The sequence below is a fragment of the Hypomesus transpacificus genome, chromosome 23 (genome assembly GCF_021917145.1).
Source record: "Hypomesus transpacificus isolate Combined female chromosome 23, fHypTra1, whole genome shotgun sequence".
Taxonomy (NCBI): domain Eukaryota; kingdom Metazoa; phylum Chordata; class Actinopteri; order Osmeriformes; family Osmeridae; genus Hypomesus; species Hypomesus transpacificus.
Window position 1 is genome coordinate 7,052,526 of NC_061082.1, and position 22,462 is coordinate 7,074,987.

The window sequence follows — 22,462 nt, forward strand, 5'->3', positions numbered from 1 at the left end:
TTTATAGTTTACCACACCACATCATATATGACTTACATATATAAGAAATTATTGTATGTGTTTTGAGAGGAAGAAATCAATTATGTATTGTGGGTAAAATGGTTTCTACATTAGATTGCAACTCGAAAACATATTTTATTTTGTTCTCTATCACATAGAAATGAATGAGAAGGCTAGATTGGGTATGCCTACCAAAAAACGGACCATCATTGGACACGCACTGTCTCTTATTTCTCCTGTAATCAGGCACCACCAGGCGGCTGGTTCTATCATTCCTACTAAATAACTGTTTACTGTTTTTCTGTTATGTTGCATACACACTGTTTGTAATGCCATAATATGAAGAATACTCGATGAAGTTGCAATGTCAATGCAGTGTCTGTGTGATTGCATGGCAAAAACTGCAATCTTACATTTTTGGGAAGAAATGTGAAATGTCGATAAATAGCAGTCATCAAATTGACGGTTTGAAAATACTTAAGTTCATTCAACTTCACCTACACACATTTCAACTTATCACAACTAAGAAACGTGTTGGCTTCATAAGTGGCATCGAAATACACTAAAAGTCAGAAAACAGAACATTTGGAAAAGAGAAAATGATGGCATTCTGTCAACTGAATGTAGCTGAAAATGATAATGACTTCAACAATAAAAGGCGTTCAGGAAATTGTGTTGAGTTTCAGTTGGTTGGGAAAGGGAGAACTGAAAACAAAAATATAAATATAAAGATAAAATAAGTACGAAAAATAAATAAGTCAGTATAAAAATGTAGGAAAAAAACTGTCTTTCCCCCTGAGACAGTAACTGCTCAAAACATAAATAATGCTAATGTATAGTAAGGTATTGTACAAAGAATAATGATTGTCATCTGAAATGACACAGATGAGTGCAAGCATTGAAATAGGATCATAACATTAACAAGATAGTTGGTCACAGAGTTGTGCTTGATCTTTTGGAGTGGTTTGAAGTTTCGCGAGTTAGTTTGGCACCCCTCAAGACAATGACCTACAGTAGCACAGCCCTTGGTTCTGGTCTGGGAGTCCTCTTCAACTTTGACTGAGAGATAACCTAAGCTCTTCCTCCTTTAGACTCCTGTCCAATCGCTGAGTCTCATTCTCCAGAACAGAGGGGATTGGTTGCCGCGAGACCATCGCCAGGGAGTCGCTGAGGTCCTGTCTCAGAGACACCAGCCACTGGCTGTTCCTGGAGGAGCGTTGGAGAAACTGCGCCCTCTGGTGGTGATCCATTGCCAGTGTCAGCCTCAGATGATGGACCTGGGCAGGATGGAGGTAAATCAGAGAGTATTGTTTAATCATTCATAACAGGAAAAAAAACAAAAAATATTAATCACAAAGAGTTTAACAGGAACCCACTTCAAAGCGGCACAGCACAAAGGAAACTTCCTGTTGATTTTAACCTCCCACAACCCCAGAGAAACTCATGGGGCCATATCCCCAGGTACTAGCGTGATAACACAATTGATCAAACTGACCTGGTCGTCCAGCTCCTTTACTCTGGTCCTCAGCTGCTCCAGCTCCTCTCTCTCTGGGCGGTCCAACCCTCGGGGATCCTGAAGCCCACAACAGAGATGAATGACCTGCTTCACGTCAGCTCTGATGGCTATGTATCTGAAATCAAGTGATGTCTGACCTGAGTTCTTGGGCTCCGGCTACTACTGGCCTGCAGCTGGGACAGCTGGTGGTGCATTCTCCCTCTCTCCTCCTCCACCTTGAAACACAGGAATTTCAATTGATGCTTTGACCTCGATGTAGTCTGTCCCCTAGTCCCTACTTCAGCTGTCCCACAGCTACCTGCGTCAGTGTGTCTCTGAGGTGCTGTCTCTCGGCCCGCAGCCTCTCTGTGCGCTGCTCCAGCTGGTTGTTCCTCTTCTGTAGCTGTCTCTGGTCCACCTCCAGCTGGGCCACGGCCCTCTGCATGACCCCCAGCCGGTCCTGGACTGCGGGGTCAGACCCAGAGCCCTCCCCCTGTCTAATCTCCTGGGAAAACCACACAGACCACACTGAACACACTGTAGACGGACGCTAAATTGTGTGGACCTAACTGGAAGCCATGCACCAGTGGAACAGAGAGAGCTGTACCAACCTGAGGTGAGCTAGTCTCCGCCGACTTGCTCTGGTTCTGCTGGTGAGCCTTTTCCTGATAACCAATCAAGGCAGCCTCTGTTTTCTCGAGGGCGACTCTGACCCGGTCCCGATCCTTCCCAAGCTCCTCTGCTCTCTGGCTCAGGGTGTAGAACTCTGTGTCCCTCTCGCTCAGCAGGTGGTTCGTCTCCTCTCTTTCCAGGAGCAGGGAGGCCACACGCTCCCTCAGGACAGCCAACTCCCCCTCACTCTCTGGGGGCCGGCGACCCGCTCCCTCCCACACCTCACCTTTAGAGCCTCCTCCGTTTGTCCTGCCTCCCCCTCTCCTCAGGTCCACCCTTTCTCTCAGGCCCCTGTCTCCATCAGTCTCCCCTCTCTCCGTAGACTCTATCCTCTTCCTCAGTTCAAACATTTCTCGTTTTTGCTCCTCCAACAGTTCCTGTAGTTGCTGCCGTTCCCCTTCTTCCTTGCAGGCTTTCTCTCTGACTCTCTCCAGTTCACTCTCCTTCTCCCTGAGTATGTTTGTCATGAGCTCAATTTTTCTCAGGGATTCCTGTTCAGCTTGTTGGAGGTCCTCCCTCCTCTTCTGTCCTTCCAGGACCCTCTCCTTCATCTGATCAAACTCCCTCTCTTTCTCCTTCATCCTCTTCGTGAGGATCTCCATCCCTCGTTCCTTCTGCTGCAGTTTCTCCTCTTCTCCCCGTGTCAGCTCCTCCATCTTCTGTTGTAGCCTCTCCACATCTCTGTCTCTCGCCTTTCTCTCTCCTTCCGCCTCTCGCAGTCTCTCTCTCAGCTCCTCCGCATCCTTGATTCTGTCCGCAGCCAGAGAGCTCAGCTCCATCCTCTGTTCCTCCAGGACATCCAGCCTAGCTATGGTTCTGGTATGCTCCATTTCTCTATCATGCATCCCTCTCAGGTCCTCTTCCACCCTGTCCTTTTCTCCCAACGCGTCCTTCAGCTCTTCGTCTTTCAGTCTAACCTCCACCTCCCTCGCTCTTAGTTTCTCCACCTGCACCCTGTGTCTCTGGACCATCAGCTCTTTCTCGGCAAGAACCTCCTTGATCTCAGCCTCTCTCTCCTCCAACCGAGCCCTCAGCTCCTCCTTTGCCTCTCTGCACTTCTCCAGCATCTCCTTAGCCCCGAGAGCCTCTGCCGCCTCCGCCTCTTTCAGCTTCAGCCTCCTCTCCACCTCCCTCCGCTCCATCTCCACCGTCCTGGTCCTGGAGCGGAGCTCCTCCACCTCCCCCCGGGCCGCCCGGAGGCTCTCCTCCCTGCTCCTCACCACCTCGTCCCTCCTCTCCTGCAGGAGCCCCCTCAGCCTCTCCCCCTCGCGGTGGCTCTCCTCCAGAAGCTCCTTCAGGTTGGACATCTCCTGCAGCCCTGCCTTCAGCCCCACCCTCATCTTCTGGTTCTCCGCCTCCTTTTCCTGCACTTCCTGTCTCCACCGCTCCCTCAGTCGGCTCACCTCTGAACCCTGGTGGATGGATGAATATTTAATGAATAAACCAAATAGAAAATTTGAAAAAAACTTTGATATTAATAAACACCAAGAAAATATTTGGTTTGTAAAGTTCCATGATGTACCTGATCTTTCATGGTTCCCAGTTTTAGGCCCATAACCTCATTGCTCTCCTTCGCACCTCTCAGTTCCTCTTCCACCCTTCGCAGCGATGAGCTGGCCTTGTCCTTCTCTCTCTTCTCTCTGCTTATCTCGTCTTTCAGTGTTCCCGCCTCTCTCTCCTTCCTCACCACCTCAACAGACAGGTGATCCCTCTCTTCTTCCAGCTCCCGGACCCGTGCCCCGAGTCTCTCCATACGCGTTCCTCTCTCCTCCACTAGGGCCTGCTGTCCCCTCTGCAGCTCCTCCAGTCTGCTCCTCAGTCTCTCTCCCTCCACCTGCTCCTTTCTCAGCTCTGCATTCAAACTCCTCCGCTCCTCCTCACCCCTCCTCAGCGACTCCTTCTGTCGTTCCCTCTCTCCAAAGCCCTCCTCCAGTCTCGCTCTCAGGTCCTCCACCTCCTCGTCTTTCTCCACCAGGAGCTGGGAGAGTTTCCCCATCTCCCTCCTCCGTTCCTCGGCCCTGTCTTGCCACTCCTTCACCTCGTCCTCGAGACTCTCCTTCATGTCCTTCAGTTGGCTTTCCCTCTCCTTCTCTCTCTCCCTCTCCTCCCTGGCCCTGCTTAGCTCCCTGCTCTTGGAAGCCAGTTGGTCCTCCGCCTCCTTGCGCTCGCTCCCCTCTCTCTCCAGGGCACTCTCCGTCTCCCTCAGAAGAGCCGACAGCTGTGTCTCTGACAGCTCCAGAGCCTGGAGCCTGACCCTCAGCTCCCCCACCTCCTCCTCCCCCTTCCGAAGCCTCTCCTCGGCCTCCTCCTCCTCCCTGCGCAGGCTCCCCTGCAGCCTCTCCACCTCCTCCTCCCGGTCTCTCAGCGCACTCATGTGTCTCTCCAGGCTCGCCTCTCGTTTCTCCACCTCTCTTTTCATCTCGTCCCTCTCTTCCTCCACGACGCTCACCCTGACTGTCAAGACCTCCAGCTGTCCATCCCTCTCCTTAAGCTCCGCTCCCAGACGCGCTTCTCGCTCCTTCGCTTCCGTTTCCCTCCTCTCTCTGCTTTTCTCCTCCTTGCTCTTCGCTCGCTCCTTCTCCCTCAGCAACAAGTTCTCCGTCTCAACGGTGGCCATCTTATTCTCCAGCATTCCCACCTTCTTCAGCTCTTCCTCCAGATTCTCCCTCTCTCCCTTTAGCGAGAGTATTCGGTCGTTCAACTCTTCTACTTCTTCCTCCTTGTGTCGCACCGTGGCCTGCTCTTTTCTCAGTTGTTCAGCCATCTTCTCCTTCTCTCTTCTGATCGTCTTCAACTGTTCACTCTCCTTCTCCTCTCTATCCCTGAGCTTCTGCACCAGTCGGTCTCTCTCCCTCTCCAGCTCCTCCGCTCTCTCCTTCCATCTTTCCCCCTCCTCCTTCACCTCCCTCATCCTGTGTTCTGTGATCCTCAGCTCCGAGGTCAGTTTGGTCTGCAGTCTCTCCATCTCCGCCGCTCTCTCCACCAGCAAGGCAGAGGTCTCCTCCTTCTCTCTCTCCACCCCCTCCATCTTGTCCCAGAGTGCTTGTACCTCTTTATCCCTCTGTCCCAGCTCTCCTCGCAGTCTCTCCTCACGCTCTCTCTGTTCTGTCTCCCTGCTTCTTCTTCTTTTCTCCTCCTCTTTGCGTCGGTCTCTCTCTTTCTCCCTGAGTTTAGAGTTCTCCTCCTCTAAGGCAGAGAGGTTCCCTTTCAGTACCTCCATCGTCTTCACTTCTGACTCTATATTATCTCTATCTTCCTCTACTGATCGAATTCTACCTTTCAACTCAATTATTTCATCCTCCATGACTCGGCTTTCTCCTTCTCGCAGTCTTAGTAGTTCTACAAACTTGTCCTTCTCTCTTCTGATCGTCTGCAACTGTTCACTCTCCTTCTCCTCTCTATCCCTGAGCTTCTGCAGCAGTCGGTCTCTCTCCCTCTCCAGCTCCTCTGCTCTCTCCTTCCATCTTTCCCCCTCCTCCTTCACCTCCCTCATCCTGTATTCTGTGATCCTCAGCTCTGAGGTCAGTTTGGTCTGCAGCGTCTCCATCTCTGCCGCTCTCTCCTCCAGCAAGGCTAAAACCTCCTCCTTCTCTTTCTCCAGTCCATCCATCCTGTTTCTTAACGCCACCACCTCTCCATCCCTCTGGCCGAGCTCCGAGCTCAGCGCCACTCTCTCTCTCTGCCACCCTTGCCTTTCCTCCTTCCTCTCCTCCTCGGTTATTCGTCGTTTCTCCATCATCTCCTCCAACTGTTTCTCCAGCCTCTCCAACTCAGCCAGGCCGGTCTCCATTTCTCTGGCCCCCTTCTCTCTCTCTTCCCTTTCTTTCATCCTCTCCTCCACATTCTGGTTCAACCCTCTTTCCAGCTCCCCTTTCAGACATTGTATCTCTCCTGGAGACAAAAAGAAAAGGATAAAAAAGGATTAGTGGGATATTAACCAGCTACATCTTTCCTAGTTCAGCCCAGTGTTTTCCCTTGGATCCATTGTCAGAAAGAGTGTCTCACCTGTCAGCACCTCCTTGGTCTGGAGGAGGGTGTGGAGCTGGACCTGGAACTGGTTGTTGGTGACCTCCAGCCCTGAGGCCTGCTTCTGGGCCAGGCTCAGCTGCTGCTGCTGGGAGACTGTCAGCTGCCTGGGGGACATGAAACAGAGCAGCGACATCCCTATTCAAATCCCATATACCCGTCTCACCTTGTCTTAATGTAAACCTTAAATGCTCCTAGACACTCTGTATTTATCCCCCTCCCCAGTGAGAGCAGAGGAGAAAGACAGTCTGTTGACCTGAGTTCCTCAAGGTCCTGTTCCAGAAGGTTCTTCTCTCTGTCCAGCGCTGACACCCGTTCCTCCAGATGCTGGTTGAGCCTCACCAGCTCCTCCCGCTCTCTCTCGGCCCTCTTCTGCAGCTCCGTCGCTCGGCCCAGCTCCGCTTGCACACCGCGCAGCTCCCCACAAACAGCACTGTGCTGTGCCGACAGCTGCACAGCCACACACACACAAATACATCACACCACTACACAATGATAAATTGTGAATTGTAAGACGTGGGGAGTGACATGACTAATACGAAGACAAACGAGACTTCTTGTCGTTCACCTCCTTCAGTTGTGTCCTTGCTTGATCTCTCTCCTCCACCAGCGAGGCACCCTTCCTCTCCTTCTCCTCTCGTATGGTCTCCAACTCTCTTTCCAGTTCCCTCTCTCTCTCCCTCAGCCTCTGGAGACAATCCTGGCCTGCCTCTCTCTGGCTCCTGCCAAGGTGAGTGCCATTTATATAACCAGCAAATCACTGACGGTCAGTGATTGGCCAGCCATCTCAGGACAAAGCAACTGTTCTCAGCCTGAGAAGGGTTAGCTAAGGGTGAAGCAAACCAACAGTGGCGTACCTTAACTCAGCAGTCTGCTGCGAGCAGCTCCTGAGCTCTCTGCGGAGGGTCCCCGCCTCTGATTCCAAAGTCTGGAGCTGGTTCTGGAGCTCAGCCATCTCGAGCTCAGCCTGGGAACAGGGGAGAGGACATGGTCAAGAGTTCTGGAAGCACAGCTTAGCAGGATGTCACTGACAGGAGCCTGGTGTTCCCATAAGAGAAGGACACGGACACTCTCAGAGCCCAAAATAGTCCTTAAACTCTGAGCTTAAGCAGTTCAGTGGTTCAATGTGATCACAGCACATCCAGAGCAGTGTCGCCCCCTGGTGTGTCGGAGTGCAGGGGGTGCTGCAGCTGCAGACCTGCAGAGCGTGGGCGTTCAGCTCCCTCTTGTCCCTGGCCAGACCCTCGTTCATGGCGGCCATCCTCTCCAGGGCGTCACGGCCCTCGGCCACCTCACGCTGCAGCAGAGTCTGACTGCAGGACAGGGTCAGCACTGACTCTCTGGCCTGCGAAGGCGTAGGGGGGAGGTCAATATGACTACTTTAAGGAATACACAAAAGAATACACCACAAATAATATATTCACAAAACTCCATGCCCAATTCACCCACAGATACGGAGAGAGGGAAGGCAGGGGGGGGGGGGAGTGTGTGGATCCACAGATAGACAGGAAGAAGCATGCCATGCCTTCATTACCTTTAACATGAGTGCTGAAGTTCTGACAGTGCAGAACCAATGACACAGAGAAAGCACACACGAAGAGTATGAGAGCTTGCGTCTGCAGCAATGACGGGGCAAGCAGAAGCAGGGGGGGGGGTTAAACCACGAAGCCAAAGAGCAGAACTGCCTACACTGTGGCATCCTACTACTGTGTGTCAGACTAGACTGCAGTACCTATGGCAGCTGGAACACAGCCCAGAGTTTAGAGCATTAGGTGTGCAAGTTAAAGGGTCACAGTGTTATTACCTTGACAAGAGCGTCTTTGGCATCAGCGGCTTCTTCCTCTGCACGTTCTCGGTCCAGCTGCTCTCTCTCCAGCGCCACCTGGAGGCGGTGCAGCTCCATGCGGCTGCTCCTCTCTCTCTCCCCAAGCTGGGCAGTCTCCCGCAGGTCTGCCTCCACACTGAGGGGACAAGACAGTAACACAGGACTAACTACTACACTATTATAACATATATACAGTGTATATATATATATATGCCAGATATATTCTACATTTGTAACTATATCATTTATGGATTGTTTCTCCCATTGAAATATAAGAAATATAAGCTAAACTACTGCATGTTCTGTCAACCAGTGAGTTGATTCTGATCAGGTACCGTTTCTGTCTCTCGCTCTCCACCTGGCTCTTCCTCTCCTCCTCCCTCTCTCTCTCCCGCCTCAGTCTCTCGCCCTCCTTCTTCAGCTCCTCCCCTCGTCGCTCTGCTTCCTCCACCTGGCTCTTCAGGGATGCAACCATCTCCCTCTCACTGACACGCGCACACACACACACACACACACACACACACACACAAGCAGTGATACACAGAAGGATTCTGGCTAGGCACGTACATGCCTGAACTTTCCTCTTGAGACGGTGCGAGTGTGTGTGCATGAGCTGCGGTTTCTGCCATACCTCGCTAGCAGGTCCCGGGTGTGTGTGAGCTCCTGTGCTGTGTTCAGGTTGTGTGTGTGTAGCTCCTCTGTGTCAGACGCTAGCTGTGTGACTCTCTGCTGGAGCACAGCTCTCTCCTCCCCCAGCCTCTTCAGAATCACCTCCGTCCCCTAATGGCAACACGGAGGCAGGAATGATCTTCTCATTTATAAAGATGCACAACTGTAAATCCTAACATCACCAAACAGAATTACAGGTGAGTTCTATTCTCTATTCTAGTAACGATTCTCACCTGTGCTTGCTGGTGTCTGCAGTGCAGAGCAGTCTCAGCCTGGGCCAGGATAGCCAGTAGGGAGGACAGGTCGCGACCTTCAGAACGTGCAGTGCTGGCCGGGCCTCCTTCAGACTGGGTGCTCAGAACCCTGGCCTGGAGAGCAGCAGGATACAAGGACCGCTTACTGGACCACAGCAGCAACTCATCTCTGTCAGATATCCTGGTCATAGGCATGGCTCAGTGGTAGAGCATTAGACCTCAGACCAAGAGGTCGCAGGTTCAAATCTTCCCATTAGTTTCTATGGGTAAAGGCGACTTTTAAATGAATCCATGATATCGATTCAACATCTTCTCAATGCATGTGAATGTTGGTGTGAAATCTCACCAGTCTGAGTGTGGCCTGACTGACTGACTCCAGGGTTCTCTCTGCCTCCCTCAGGTTCTCCCGCTCCCTCTCTCTCCCCTGCTCCTCCTCTGCTTTCTTCCTTTCCTCCACTCGCATCTCCTGCTCCAGCTCCGCCCTCTCCTCCTCGTGGGCCTGGAGGGAGGTGGACAGCTCGGAGATTCTAAAGAAAGAGAGTGGTAGAGCATGAGACAGGATTGGTAAAGTGAAGAAGATTCTCAAATCTCGCCATTCTCCGAAGACGACGTCCTCACACAGCATATGAGCCCCAAGCGAACCCCCCCCTCCGACAGGAGGACAGACCGACCTGTCCTTCAGCTGCTGAACTTCAGCCTCATGGAGGAGAGTCAGCTCAGAAAGCTCCATCTCCCTCGTCTGCCCCGCTGGGTCCCTGTGCCCCTGGTCCCTGTGCCCCTGCTCCCAGGGATCCAGCTCCTGCAAGGAGAGAGCAGGGCCCAGGGTGGAGGAGAACGGGGGAGCTAGTCTGGAGGCCCGGGGGCTCCTCATGACGAAGGTGCTGCACAGGGGGCCGCTGGGGTGCAGGACCTCCACTGAGCCACAGTGGGAGAGCAGGGAGGAGGCCAGACGGGTGAACTCCGCCCTCAGCTGCCACAGGTCCCTGGGAGCAGACAAACAACAATCAGCACAGCCACATAGGAGATGGAGATTGCATGGTGACCATTTAAGCTGCCCTAAAGCTAACAGATCCGTTAAAAACCTGACTAGATAGCAAACACCACCTGCTTCAAGAACGCTGTTGGTGGAGATGCTGTTGGCGTCCCCTACCTGTCAGTAGCAGTCTTGACAGTGTGACAGTGGCGTCGCAGGGTGACCACTTCCCCCCACAGGGCCATCAGACGAGCCTGCTCCTCACCAATGTGACCCGTCAGACGCTACAGAGTGACACACCCAGGATGGGGGCGACAGTCAGAGCTGCAGGTAAAATCATAGGATTGAGGAGGAACTGGTTCTGAGCAGGCCCAGCGTTTGTCTTTTTAACTACCTCGTTCTCTTTCTGCCACTCAGACTGCCTCTGTCCCGCCTCCTCCACTGCTTTTGACCAGTCAGAGGTCAGCTTGCACAAGTCCTCCCTGAGCGCCCCATTGATCTGCCCCAATTGGCCGAGCTGCTCACGTAGGAGGGAGTTCATCTGCACCATACTCACACTCCTGCAGAGAGAAGGCAGAGAAGAGGATCTCGTTTCATATCCTTTCACAGGTCGTTCCTCGTATAGTTTTCTCCTTTGTGTCCTTTTTCTCAAAACACAAGTATTCTAACACATTATTCTGAGGAATCAAGGCTGTCCACCCACCTCTGCTGTTCCTCCTCCAGCCGGATGAGGGCGCTCTCCAGAGAGTCACTGTGCTCATCCCTAATCCTCCTCTGCAGAATATCCACACCCGACAGTCAAGTTTCTCTCATTCTTTTTCTTCCAGGGACATATTCTACAGTGCAGCATACATATGTACTTCTCCACTGACCTCTCTCTTCAGCAGCTCTTTCTCCTCAGACTTCACCCTCTGCTCCAGGCCCTGGCAGCGGTCACGGTACTCCACCACCTGAGAGCACGGGCAAACCCTGCTTTAAAAAGCCCAGACACCTCGACACGGGCACACTTTTAGAAGGACACCCTGTGAACTCTGACCCCCTGTGAACTCTGACCCCCCTGACCTTGTTCTGTAGTTTGTGGATGAGCAGGGCCTGCCTGGCCTCCCTCTCCCTGCCCTCCCTCAGCTTCCTCCTCCACTCCCGCTGCTCACTCTCCAGGCGCAGAGACACGGTGAGGGGCGGGTCCAGCGACTGGGTCAGCTGGCCAGGGGAGAGAGGGAGAGCACAGTCAGTGTTGTGCTGGTAAAAGGGGTTGACTGGTTCAAATGAACACATTTACTGATTTGACCTGAGGAGAGGCATCATCATATATGTTGACTGGTTGGCTAGAAGGACTGTACCAAACTCTCTTTTTCTGAGAACTAAGCAGAATCTTTGCGCAGCGTCTATCGACCACAGGTGTGTAGTCTGAATATCTGTGAATGAGTAGGAAGGTAGGCTACTACACTACCAGGCTGTATGGAAAAGCACACAGACGTTTCTCCGCCTCTCACCCGGTCGGTCAGCGCTCGAGCCCTGGACTCCAGCTCCTCCCTCTCAGCATGACTCTCCGCCAGCTCGTTCTGCAGACGGGACACCTCCACCCTCAGCTCAGCCTTCTCCTCTTGCAAGCCAAGCAAAAACCTGGACTCCATGCTGGACCCTCAAACCCAGGACTCGCTTGGGGGAGGGGGACAGAAAAAGATAATTTCTGAATGCCAATTGGCATAACCTCTTCACCATTGCTATCAAAATATACTGTATTAGCTGTTAGATAAATAAGGTAGCTGGTCTTACCCCCCCCCCCCCCCCCAAAAAAAAAGTGGTGTTCTCTATGTTTATTCAAACAATTTCTTATAATGTCTTGCCTTCTTTGCTGGGTAAGTAGCTAGGTATTGGTGGCTGTGGTAGTTGACTTGAGGTCTACAAGTAAGTAGCTTTAGCTTCTGTTAACTACTGAGAAGCTCGCTGCTAGCTGAATTTCCTAACGCCCTAGTAAGAAAAGCAAGCTATCGGTATCCACAACAGCACAAGACAGCACAGCAAGCTATTTTTTGCATTACAGATAATCTCATAATAAGCTGCTTGCACACAAGCAACGTTTACTGGCTGGATAGTTAGCTTGCAAATTAATGCAAGTAAAAGCTGGCTAGCTAGCCCCACTTAGAGCTACCTAGCTACGCATTATAATTGGTTAGTAACAGTAAATACCCTCAAAAACAAACGCTGTGGTAACACTTACTAATTATTGTGAATTTTCATGAGGAGCTCATTGAAAGCCTTCCTTGAAATTGTATTGTTTAGCCATGTTTGCACTTGGTAGTAACTGAATTCAAAACTGTAAACTTAAACTTTCACCTTAAAAAACACAGAGAAATCATGCAGGGATTGTTTGAGTGCACAAAAAAACTGTTCACGTGTAGTAGAGCACCTCCGTGTGGCCTGGAGTGAAAGGAAGTTAATTATCTCACTCGAACTCGCATACACACACACTAACAAGTAATAGTTGTATAAATATTTATTTAGAATAACATAATAGTCATATATAGCTGAACCAGTCATGACTGATGTCTGTAGAGACGCTAGCTTATTTTTCAGGATTACATCTGAGAACACAGAAAATAGCTGGAATAGTAAAAATGGCACTGCACCTGCACCTATAAGCGCCCACTATCTCTCAAACTGTTAAACAATAAGAATTTTGTAGTGACAGACAGAGACAATTTCTTCATTTTATCCTCAAAAGTTATACCCTGGGTTTATAACTGAGTCTGATCTTGCACTGTAAAATCCACTGTAAAAGTTAGCAATGCTTTACAGTAACAATACAGTAATAATAGTAACGTGCTAAATCGAAAAACTTCTAATGAATAAATAATACATTTAATAAAAACGTAACTGACAACATTTTGTCAATGATACAAAGTGACAGCAGACAGTGAGTATATTTGCGAGCTACATTACAAAGGTACACACCATGACATAATCCCTTCTTGAGTGACGGCACTTTAAGAAATTGTTAATTTATATTTTAAATAGGTTTCATGTGCACTGAAGAATTTCAGCCTTCAAATGACTATACACATAATTTCCCTCTCTTTTTGCAGTTCCATTGCTGTGGAAGTTGATGACAGCTCTGAACAATTTTCAGCTCTTCTAGTTCATGCTATCTGAAGTATAACTACAAGGTTTCCTACAAGCCCTCATACTCAGTAGGTCTTGAGTTTGAAAACTTTAGACAGGGAAGTGGTGGCACTGGAGTAGACCAGGAAGGAACCCTCAGTTGAGTTGAAGAACTCCCAGTCCCTGCAGCCAATGGTAGGAAGGCTGTGGATGGGCACAAACCCCTCATAGCCCTGCCATCTGAGGTAAAGACACACATCAGGTCATAAGTTAATGAAGAATATGCACTCTAAAACAAAAGTTTATAGAACGCCTTGTAATGATTCGAAATCTATACATAATCTTTTAGAGGGTCTTCCACTGATACACATTGTTCTAGATGGCACCTTTTTGAGTGTTTTGTCAACACTATATTGTTAATGCATCAGGGGCACTAACAGATCTGGGAGGATTGACTTCAGCGTACCTGTATATAACACTGTTGAGAGAGTAGGAGTTGCCGTCGTGAGAGTTGGCCACCACAAGGAACTTCTCCTCTCCAATAGTGAAGAACTCCCAGTCCACAGCACTGACAGAACACAGAACAATCCTATCAAACCGCATGGTGATAGTCATGGACCTACTAGGCAAATGTTTGTGTTTAGTTTTCTGACCTGTTGGTTAGAATGTCTTGGAACTTGATGAATGTCTGTGTTATCATGTTGAGTTCGTAGATGGTGGAGTTGATAGTGTAGAGGCTGGGTCCTCTATGGTCCAGCATCTGTCCATTGGCCACAGCCAGGAAGTACCTGCCTCCGATCTGAAACATCTCCCAGTCTGTTGCCCCCATGGTCTGCATTAGACCAGGGAGAGAGGCAGAGAGGACAGGCCACCATCAACAATATAGTTCAAACACACACATACAAGCACAAACACAGAGGAGAGCAATAAGAGGTAGCATAGCCAGTCCTAGAACACCATGTTGTTTCAGTAGTCATTATCTGACCCGCCCAAATGGACTTGTCAAAACAGCAACGGCTCCCTCTTTTTTACTTCAAGCGTAACCACCAGTGCTGGAATTCCCCCCGCTAAAACCAAACGTCTCTAAGATGTCTCAGTGACAGCTGGGTTGCCGAGGGCAGTCTGTTGATATGTACACAGGATAAGTGATTTAAACTTGCTCCTTAATCATTAATTACACCTTTCTGGCATCTGAAGATTGACACAATCTTTCCATATTCAGCTACAGCAGTCAATCCCTGTATCTCTAAGCTGATGTTCATTTGGAGAGCATCCCAGAGCTGGGACTGATGTAATAGTTAAATCCCTTTGGCTCAAACAGTTGAAACAGTCAGCAAAGGTAGAACACTGAGACATTGGCAATACTGAGCTGTGACGGATTAGAAATCTGAAACCGCAGGTAGGATTGTCCCAAATGACAAAAGGCCATACATCTAAGTTTAGGAGTGTGTATGATTGTGTGTGGCGAAGACAATCTGCTCTGCCTTGCCCCGCAGCTTGACTGAGGTTCCAGCTGCCTAGCAGCCAGAGGGGATGTGGATCTTCCCAGTTCACACCCAGGCCTGCTCCTCAAGCCACAAGACAGGCCACTTTCACCTCCCCAGGGGGTGACTCACACACATGGCCATTCTTTCCCTTTGAAGCAATGACACATATTTCTATTCTTACCCAATCTCCCTCAGCTTGGGGGTTTAAGATCATCTAATTGAAATTTTAACTGTATGCTCAGAAACAACTGTACGCACAGTACATCCCTTGGTAACTTGACAGTACTGAACCTCATTTGTATTGCACCATGTAATTCATATTAATAGATAGACTGCTGATGTAAATAGAACAGCTCGTTGGTACCGTGATGTGCTGAAAAGGTTGGAACATGCCCCTAAGCCAGATGTAGATGGTGGACTTGATGTGCGTGGAGACTCCGTTGAAGGTGTTGGCCACCACCAGGAAGTGGTAGGGTCCCACGGTGAAGAACTCCCAGTCGTAGGCCCCGGATGTCAGCAGGGTCTGGTTCACCTCAAACACCTTGGTGCCCGGGTTCCACCTGTAGATCACACTGTTTATGTTGTGGTTGTTGTCCTCTCCTGTGGAACAGAACATTCAGGATTTCATGACTACACATACATACACATGCACACACAAACACAGACAAAAACACAAATAGAATATTGAATAGAATAGAATTTCAATGGGATCAAATGGAATTAAAATTGAATTGAATAGAATCCCATGTCAAGGTGCTGGTGAGTTCAGACCAGCGTATAGAGGTGACTTCCCCCACGCTGGTGTTCTGGCACAGAGCCAGCAGCTGCAGGTGCACAAGCTAGCCTGCTAAAGGCCTGCTAGACCCTTAGATCCCATAAAAAGCCTCTTTATGGCCTCTTTTGAGCTTTGATCAATGGAGGACACCCTTTAGAACTTCAGAGGAGGGGAAGGCAGAGGTGCAGAGTACAGAAACACAGCAGGGATGTAAACAGCCACAGGAATGAGAAATCAAGGATAATCTCATCCGAACCCACAAGAAGCACGTAGGTTGATAGTTAAAAGATAAAGTCATACATGCTCATAACACACAGAGAAGATAAACGCTTTATTTCCTGCGAAAGTACATGGTAAAGTAGAGTTTATACAGTAAGTCACAAATCTGTTTAATTAATAATTATTATAAATTATTTATTCACTGTTATTATATAGTTGACATACAGTTTGAGGTACATTCCTTCTTTTTTTTTACTACATTTAAACCATTCTACTACACAACCTTTATCAACACACACACACACACACACACACAAACAGGCACTATACCTCGTCTGTGGTTGGCCACAACCAGGAAGGATTGATTGTTTATGCTGAAGGCTTCCCAGTCAAGGGCGCTGTGAGTCTCCAGGGTCTGGTGCCTCAGGAACTTCAGTTTCCTGGGACTCCACTTGTAGATGATGGACAGCTCCTGCCCCCCCTCAGTCCTCCCCATGGAGTTGGCCACAGCCAGGAACATCTGAGACAGAAACAGGGAGGTCAGACCTTTGGTCAGAGCTGGAGCTTGACGTGGAAGTTGGGGCTGGAGTTAGGGTTAGGACTGAACATGTCAATCAAACTTCCAAGAGACTTAGAACTACCATCTCAAGATCAAAGATAGTATTACCTGTACTATCAAGATGAGCACCCAGTGAACACAAGATGAACAGAGAAAAACTGATAATGTTGATAATTACACTGCAGGTATTGACAGAATTCCAAACTGGCTTCAAGTCCAACACTCCAGCCTTTTGAATCTCATTTGTAATTAACTGGAGTCACTCTAAGGGGAAGTGGAGGGGTGTCAACTCATAAATCAAGGCTAACATCAGACAAAATGAATTTCTATGATTATACACATATGATTTAAGAGCTAAACACCAGGCCTCCCTTCTCTCTACTCCCTCCCCTTTTGTAAGAGCCACATCAAAAGACCTACAGTGGGAGCTGCTTTGGAGACGTGACCATGACCTGCTGAAAAGAATATTTTGTAAAAGAACACTGATAATACTCACACAGAGTCCATGTGAACTCTCTTACCCTGTTCATTCCCATTGCGCCATCCCGCACCAGTCCATTGTTTTGCTCTTCACATTGTTGCTCACCAACCAGGTGGTTGCGTAACCAGGCCAACCAAACAGTACACACACAGTGACAAGATTGGACCCCTCCGGACAGGCACACAAACCTTGTTGTCTATGGTGAAGTACTTCCAAGCCCGGGCCTCAAAGGTGCTGATGTTCTGGTAAAGCTCAAACTTTCCATCCACCCACTTATAGATCCCAGAGCCAGGCCTGGACTGACGGTTCGCTGTAGCCATGAACAGTCCGACCGAGGAGATCTGGAACACCTCAATGTCAAAGGTCTCTGACCTGGTATAGAGGTCCTGGTAGTCCTCCACGTAATCCAGACGCTTTTTCTCTGCAGAGTCACAAAGGACAAGCATCAGCTGTATGTGGAAGAATTCAAACACAGGGTCGATCTTAGCCGATCCAGACGTTTACCTCACCTTGTAGTAGAGGTTGCCAGGCTGTGCCGTCACACATGAACAGACCCCTGTTCAGGGTGTCGAACCACAGCTGACCCTTCTCCGTCCTGGAACACGGGGGCTGGATCCCCAAGGTCACACGCACCTCCGCCTCTGACCAGAGAGATGGATGGCAACAGATAAGTAGACAGACAGACAGACAGACAGATAGACACAGACAGACAGACATAGACAGACAATAAAAATCTATGAATCTACATTAAACTTGAAACAAAAGCTTTTTTTCTACCTAAAGCACAAAGCAGCTGTACAGACTGATGTACATGAATGGGAACTGTGAGATCAAGACTTGATGACTCACTGGTAAAAAGCAATTCATGTTCTGCTGCCAATACCATTTAATTGTTACATGTACTGTACATCTACAGTCAAGGTCATGAGACAGTGAGGCATTATCTCATCAGAACACTTGAGAGGGGGATCACGGTGCCAAACATTGCCTGAAGAAACTATAATTTACAGTTGTATCTCCATGATAGCCTGGTATTAAAATCTGGTGAAGTTCCAACTGAGAATGGACGCCTTGAAAAAGATAAGTTCTTGTTCTGCTAAGTCTGAAAACTCTGCCAAACCACAGTGAATCACATGGGCTATATATCTGCCAGCTCCAAACCAATAACAAAGTCTTCAATGACAGATTTCATTTTCACACTCAGTCGATGACAAGACCTGTGAAATGAGCTGTCTACAGTAAGTGTTTGGTTTGGACTCTCATCACATAACTGAAGTGTAAACCTATTAGGCTCTAAATACACAAGAGCGTTGTCATATACATCAGGTGTGAGTCTAATAACCAATTGATGTCTGGTAAGTCTTTGACAGAAATGTGGAAATGAACAGCTGGGGTTGTGCAGCATGACTGGATCCACACACAGAGCGTGTGTGGCTGGATGTGGGCTCATTGATGCAACTTCAATACTGAAAATGGGAAACATCTGAGCAGCCTGAGAGTTTTGGGTGAACTGTCCCTTTAAACCCGCAGCCGGTCTCTCAGCAGAGGCCCAGTGTACAAAACAAGTGCCCCAAACTGTTGGCAGACAGAGACACCTGAAGCACGAAGAGTTTTGAGTCTCCATCTATCAAGCACAGAGACAGCTCCAAGGTAGAGTTACTCGGTTTCTGATACCATCACAGTGTCTTATTTACAACCCAAATACAGCTCAGGAGAGGACTGAGGACAGATGGAGCAGTCATGAAGAGAAGCCATGGTGAAGACACGTATCACCAAACATCCCCCCAAGACAAGGAGAAAGACTCAGGGCTGGTCCCCTGGGCAACTGCTCCAGCCAATCCACCGGGGAAGCTATGGCGGTCAGCCTCACCATAGGGGTAGAGACTGTTGTTCCCTGAAGGTGTGATGGGCAGGGTGAGCAGGGCCTCGGGGATGGAGAGCTCTGCCAGGCGGGGGTCTGATGAGGGGCAAACCCTCGAGGTGGCATCAGATCCTGGCAAAAGAACCAGCTGTCGCAGCAGACCCTGGTTGAGACAGAGGTGTGAGAGGGAAGGTGAGAGGGGAACGTTTTCTTGTATGGCAAGGGTTCTTTAAGGAACCTTCAGAAGAACTCACAGAGAAACGTCCTTTCCATCGCCTCCTGTTGCCAATGTAGAACCTGGAATTGGAGGTTCTTAGTGTTGTGGGGAAGGGCTGTTCCTGGACCCTGCATTGAGCACAGTTGTCCACTGCAATTACTCACATTTGATCAAATTAAGTCAGAGATAGAATAGAATAGAATGAGCATGCTTTGATTTTGCAGTAACGTAAACCCAGCCCCAGCATGTTTGACTTACAGCTCCAGAGCCATTCCACAGTCCACAGTCAGAGCGGCATAGCGCCCAGACACAGCAAGCACCAGTGTGTGCCACTGGTTTTCTGCCAGACTGACTGCTTTGAAGGTGACCCGCTTCCTGTTCGTAGCACCCTGGTACAGGAAGTGAAGTTTCTCCTGGGATACACGCAGTCCTAGCAGTAGCCCATCAGAGTCTTCCTCTACCAGGGAGAAGATGTATTCGTTCCTCTGGAACAAGAGAGGACTGTCAGGTCTACAACTGAACAAGCAATGAAGTTCCTCCACTCCCTATTTCTCTCTTTTCCCCTCTCCCTCACCTTGTTAGCCAAGCGTGGGATATTGAATGTGACCACGATGGAGAACTCTCCTGGGAAAAAGTCACAGTTGTTGAAGATCTGGGAGGCAGGGAAACTGGGTGCTGACTGGGCCCCAGCCAGCTGGAGGCCCCTGGCCCCCCTGGACTGTACCATGCGGACCTCACTGAGGGGGGCCTCCCCTGCCCTTGGTAGCACCCGTGACAGAAAGTCCAGAGGTAACAGATCTGAGGGAGGAATGCAACACAAACGACAAGCTTTCACTAAGATTGCTATCTACAGGAATGGACATACTCTCACACAGACTTTCACATGCACACACAAGCACACATGCACATGCACAGAACTTCCAGGACTTCTGCAGACATCACTCATGTTAGGAGGAAGGTGATTTGACTGAATAAATACCACAAGTCCCTTGCTTTACTGTGTTGAGTGATTGCTTATACGACAGTTCTCAGAGATGTGGATCATGATTACATGGACTCTATCAGCTCTTCAATGCAAATCAAAAACCATGCAGAAATGATGGGGATAAAGGAGTGGATATCAGAGAATCTCCAAAGATAATCTTCCGACACACAGTGATCGTTATCAGTGATGTAGGAAAGAAAGGAAAACAAAGGTTTTCCTTAGTGAACTGAAATGAGTCCAGCCTAATGTGTTCAATCCTTCATGGCGTGGGAGAAAGAGGCCAGAGGCCAGCCCTGTCTGTTTGGTCCTGTGTCGTTTTGTTTAGTTCCACCTGAGTTGATCCCAGGAGAGAAGAGACTACTTTATGGATCACATTTCAAAGTCTTGTAAAAAAGCAAACAGGAGATAACGGTTTGAAAAAGAAGATGGAAAACCCAGACAAAATACATTTCAAACATGGACTCTAAAACACACATTAGTTATAAACATGACTAAACCTTGCAGTGAGAATTCACACACTCACCAACATTTTTTATATAGAGCCCATCTCAGATTGTCTCTTAAATGTATAACTTGCTTATATGAGCTTCAGAGTGTATCTGTCTCAAGTGCTGGGCTGTCTCGCCTCTCTGTGTCCTGCTGCAAGCTTCCTAGGAGGCTGGCATGGGTCTGGGGTCTGGGAGGCCGGGAGGCTAGGAGGCTGGGAGGCTAGGAGGCTGAAGGCAGGAAGGCTAGGAGAAATGGGTCTGGGAGGCAGGGAGGCTGGGAGGCTTGGAGGCTTGGAGGCTGAGACGCTGGGAGGCTGGGAGGCTGGGAGGCTGGAAGACTGAGAGTCTTGAAGGCTGAGAGGCTGAGCCTCGAGGCTGAGATGCTGGGAGGCCTGTGTGCGTGAGTGTGAGAACCAGACAGAGAATACATGTCTGCCACCGCCACTGTACACTTAGATGATGTCAGCTTGCTAGGAGACGTGACCACAATGAACTCTCATTAGCCCACAGGCATGAGACATGCATCAGACAGCCATCAGTCAGACAGCCTGTCAGTCTGTCTGTCAGCCTGTCCTCAGAACCATAGCGAATGTTAGTAAGCGGTGTGAGATGAAAGTTGCTGACTAGATTGCTCTAGAAGAAAGAACAGGATGGATGGTTCTGTATCCTGGCTAGATAACAGCACCTGGTGTTCATTTCTAATCTAATCTATCCAGGGTACTGCTATCATAGAGGAAGTAGAGTATTTATTGTAGTGTGTTGTGAAGTACTGGTGTCTGTATGTGTGTGTGCATGTTTGTGTGACTAACTGCAGTATGAAAGACTACAAGGATCTCTCTTTCCTGTCTTCATACACCTCCTCAGAACCAAACGTTGATACAATTTACTTCATTCAGCAATTTTGTAACCAAAGCATTTCCCAGCACATGCTCAGTCATAGCAATTTAAAATATATTCCAGTCAAATAATTTAAAGACATGGACATTGAGCTTGGCTTTATCTAAGGACAGAAGTACCTGTGCATGGTTTCCACAGCCCAGCCTGGTCCCCACGTGCCCCGAGGCAGATGAGCAGACAGGCCAACTGCAGGACAGACATCAAGGCTCCCTCTCACTGGGTCAGACCCCATTCAGTGTAGACCTGCCTGGTCCTGGTCCTGGTTGCACTCTACTCTGTCTCGGGAGCCTTTCCCGGCCTGCATGTCACCCACCTGCTCCCAGGCGAACACAGGACAGCTAGGAAATATACTGGAGCTTGCTAAGCTCTGTGCTCAGCACCGTAGGACATTTAACCTCCTGGACTGATTGTGCTAAACGTCTTTGAAAGGTTGTCTGTTGATGAAACGATGTGATGGAGCATTTGAATGTTTGGGTCCCACTTCAGTTCAGTTATGCTGAGCTTACTGCAGCCTCCTTGGCAGACCGGCTCTTACCACAGGGCAGAAATCATTCCAGAGCAACGTGACCAAGATCGTCCAAGGGCTGAAGCCTTGATGTTTATAAAGACGTGAACTGGAGCTTTGCAGTGATTTGAGATCATTCAGTGAGTCTCATGAAGCCTGAACAACCGCACTGGAGACTAGGGACGCTCCAAAAGACAACCCAGGTCCCTTGGTAATGTGTCAATGTCCCTCAGACAGTGTCCGGCTTGATGGTGAGACCATTCCATTAGTCACAAAGTATCCTTTGGGTTGGTTGTTTAAATCCTGATGTTTTTTCAATCCTTATAAATGTCAATTCCAAAGTAAAATAATATTCTTGTCATGCTGTCCTTTCAGAAGGTGTCATGATGAAGGGCTGTCCTCTGTGCTCTGCCTGTTGGTCCTGTCAGTGTGACACAGAGACAGTCTACCTGAGAGTGCTGTGGATGAGTGTTGTCCCTTTACACACATTTAACTGAGAACAAGCTGCTCAGAGGAGTGGTTGAGGCTGGAGAGAGAGAGAGAGAGAAGGAGAGAGAGTTGGGAGATGAGAGAGGAAGAGAGAGGGGAAAAGGGAGGGGGAGTAGAGTTTCAGAGATCCAGAGGGATGTGCTTGTCTCTGTCCCTGTCAGGTGTGTTGAGTTGAAGGGGAGGAATTTCCCAGCTGAGAGAGGGGCTGTCCCTGATCTGCTCCCTCCCATCTCCCCCATGCTGGACTCCCTCCCACAATCCTTCACTTTCCTCACTCAGTCCTTCAATTGCAACTTCCCCTTCCATTCTTCCTATATCCTCCTGCCATCTCTCTCCATCGTCAGCCCTTCACCACGGTGGGTCAGAGCAACATGTCATTAGCTCCTCCCAACCCACTGTGATTATAGAGGATCACATATGTATGGGATTGTTCTGCCTAGAGATTGCAAAGTTTCTAATATTGTGATCTCGCTGTCTGATTTC

The 22,462-nt window shown here is 49.2% G+C and overlaps 2 protein-coding genes across 2 annotated transcripts; both read right to left on the reverse strand.

Annotated features, from left to right (window-relative positions):
* Nucleotides 1-115: 115 nt before the first annotated feature.
* Nucleotides 116-12,268, reverse strand: si:dkey-230p4.1 (rootletin). Its single transcript, XM_047046617.1, has 24 exons — nt 12,136-12,268; nt 11,408-11,573; nt 10,977-11,114; nt 10,787-10,864; nt 10,618-10,688; nt 10,309-10,474; nt 10,092-10,198; nt 9,613-9,924; nt 9,288-9,468; nt 8,921-9,055; nt 8,650-8,798; nt 8,354-8,503; nt 7,998-8,154; nt 7,392-7,538; nt 7,051-7,160; nt 6,762-6,915; nt 6,450-6,643; nt 6,173-6,300; nt 3,690-6,058; nt 2,107-3,579; nt 1,815-2,000; nt 1,654-1,731; nt 1,496-1,573; nt 116-1,277 (listed from the first exon to the last, which is right to left on the reverse strand). The coding sequence occupies exons 2-24, from the start codon at nt 11,546-11,548 to the stop codon at nt 1,050-1,052; spliced, it is 6,930 nt and encodes a 2,309-aa protein (XP_046902573.1). The 5' UTR covers nt 11,549-11,573; nt 12,136-12,268; the 3' UTR covers nt 116-1,049.
* A 151-nt stretch (nt 12,269-12,419) lies between these two features.
* LOC124485653 (thrombospondin-type laminin G domain and EAR repeat-containing protein-like) lies at nt 12,420-22,057 on the reverse strand. Its single transcript, XM_047047373.1, has 12 exons — nt 21,105-22,057; nt 19,190-19,413; nt 18,874-19,100; nt 18,653-18,743; nt 18,408-18,561; nt 17,047-17,178; nt 16,726-16,958; nt 15,828-16,017; nt 14,868-15,103; nt 13,670-13,848; nt 13,483-13,584; nt 12,420-13,256 (listed from the first exon to the last, which is right to left on the reverse strand). Exons 1-12 carry the CDS (start codon nt 21,184-21,186, stop codon nt 13,103-13,105), a joined length of 2,004 nt encoding a protein of 667 aa, XP_046903329.1. The 5' UTR covers nt 21,187-22,057; the 3' UTR covers nt 12,420-13,102.
* Between the last annotated feature and the right edge of the window lie 405 nt (nt 22,058-22,462).

Excerpts from the sequence above, each read along its gene's own strand:
- LOC124485653 (XM_047047373.1), bottom strand. The coding sequence starts at position 21,186 with ATGTCTGTCCTGCAGTTGGCCTGTCTGCTCATCTGCCTCGGGGCACGT. Across the intron at positions 19,101-19,189 it reads TCCCACGCTTGGCTAACAAG|AGGAACGAATACATCTTCTC; the intron begins GTGAGGGAGAGG and ends CTCTTGTTCCAG. Across the intron at positions 16,959-17,046 it reads CTGGCAACCTCTACTACAAG|AGAAAAAGCGTCTGGATTAC; the intron begins GTGAGGTAAACG and ends GTGACTCTGCAG.
- si:dkey-230p4.1 (XM_047046617.1), bottom strand. The coding sequence starts at position 11,548 with ATGGAGTCCAGGTTTTTGCTTGGCTTGCAAGAGGAGAAGGCTGAGCTG. Across the intron at positions 7,161-7,391 it reads TGAACGCCCACGCTCTGCAG|GCTGAGCTCGAGATGGCTGA; the intron begins GTCTGCAGCTGC and ends CCCTGTTCCCAG. Across the intron at positions 6,301-6,449 it reads CAGGACCTTGAGGAACTCAG|GCAGCTGACAGTCTCCCAGC; the intron begins GTCAACAGACTG and ends CATGTCCCCCAG.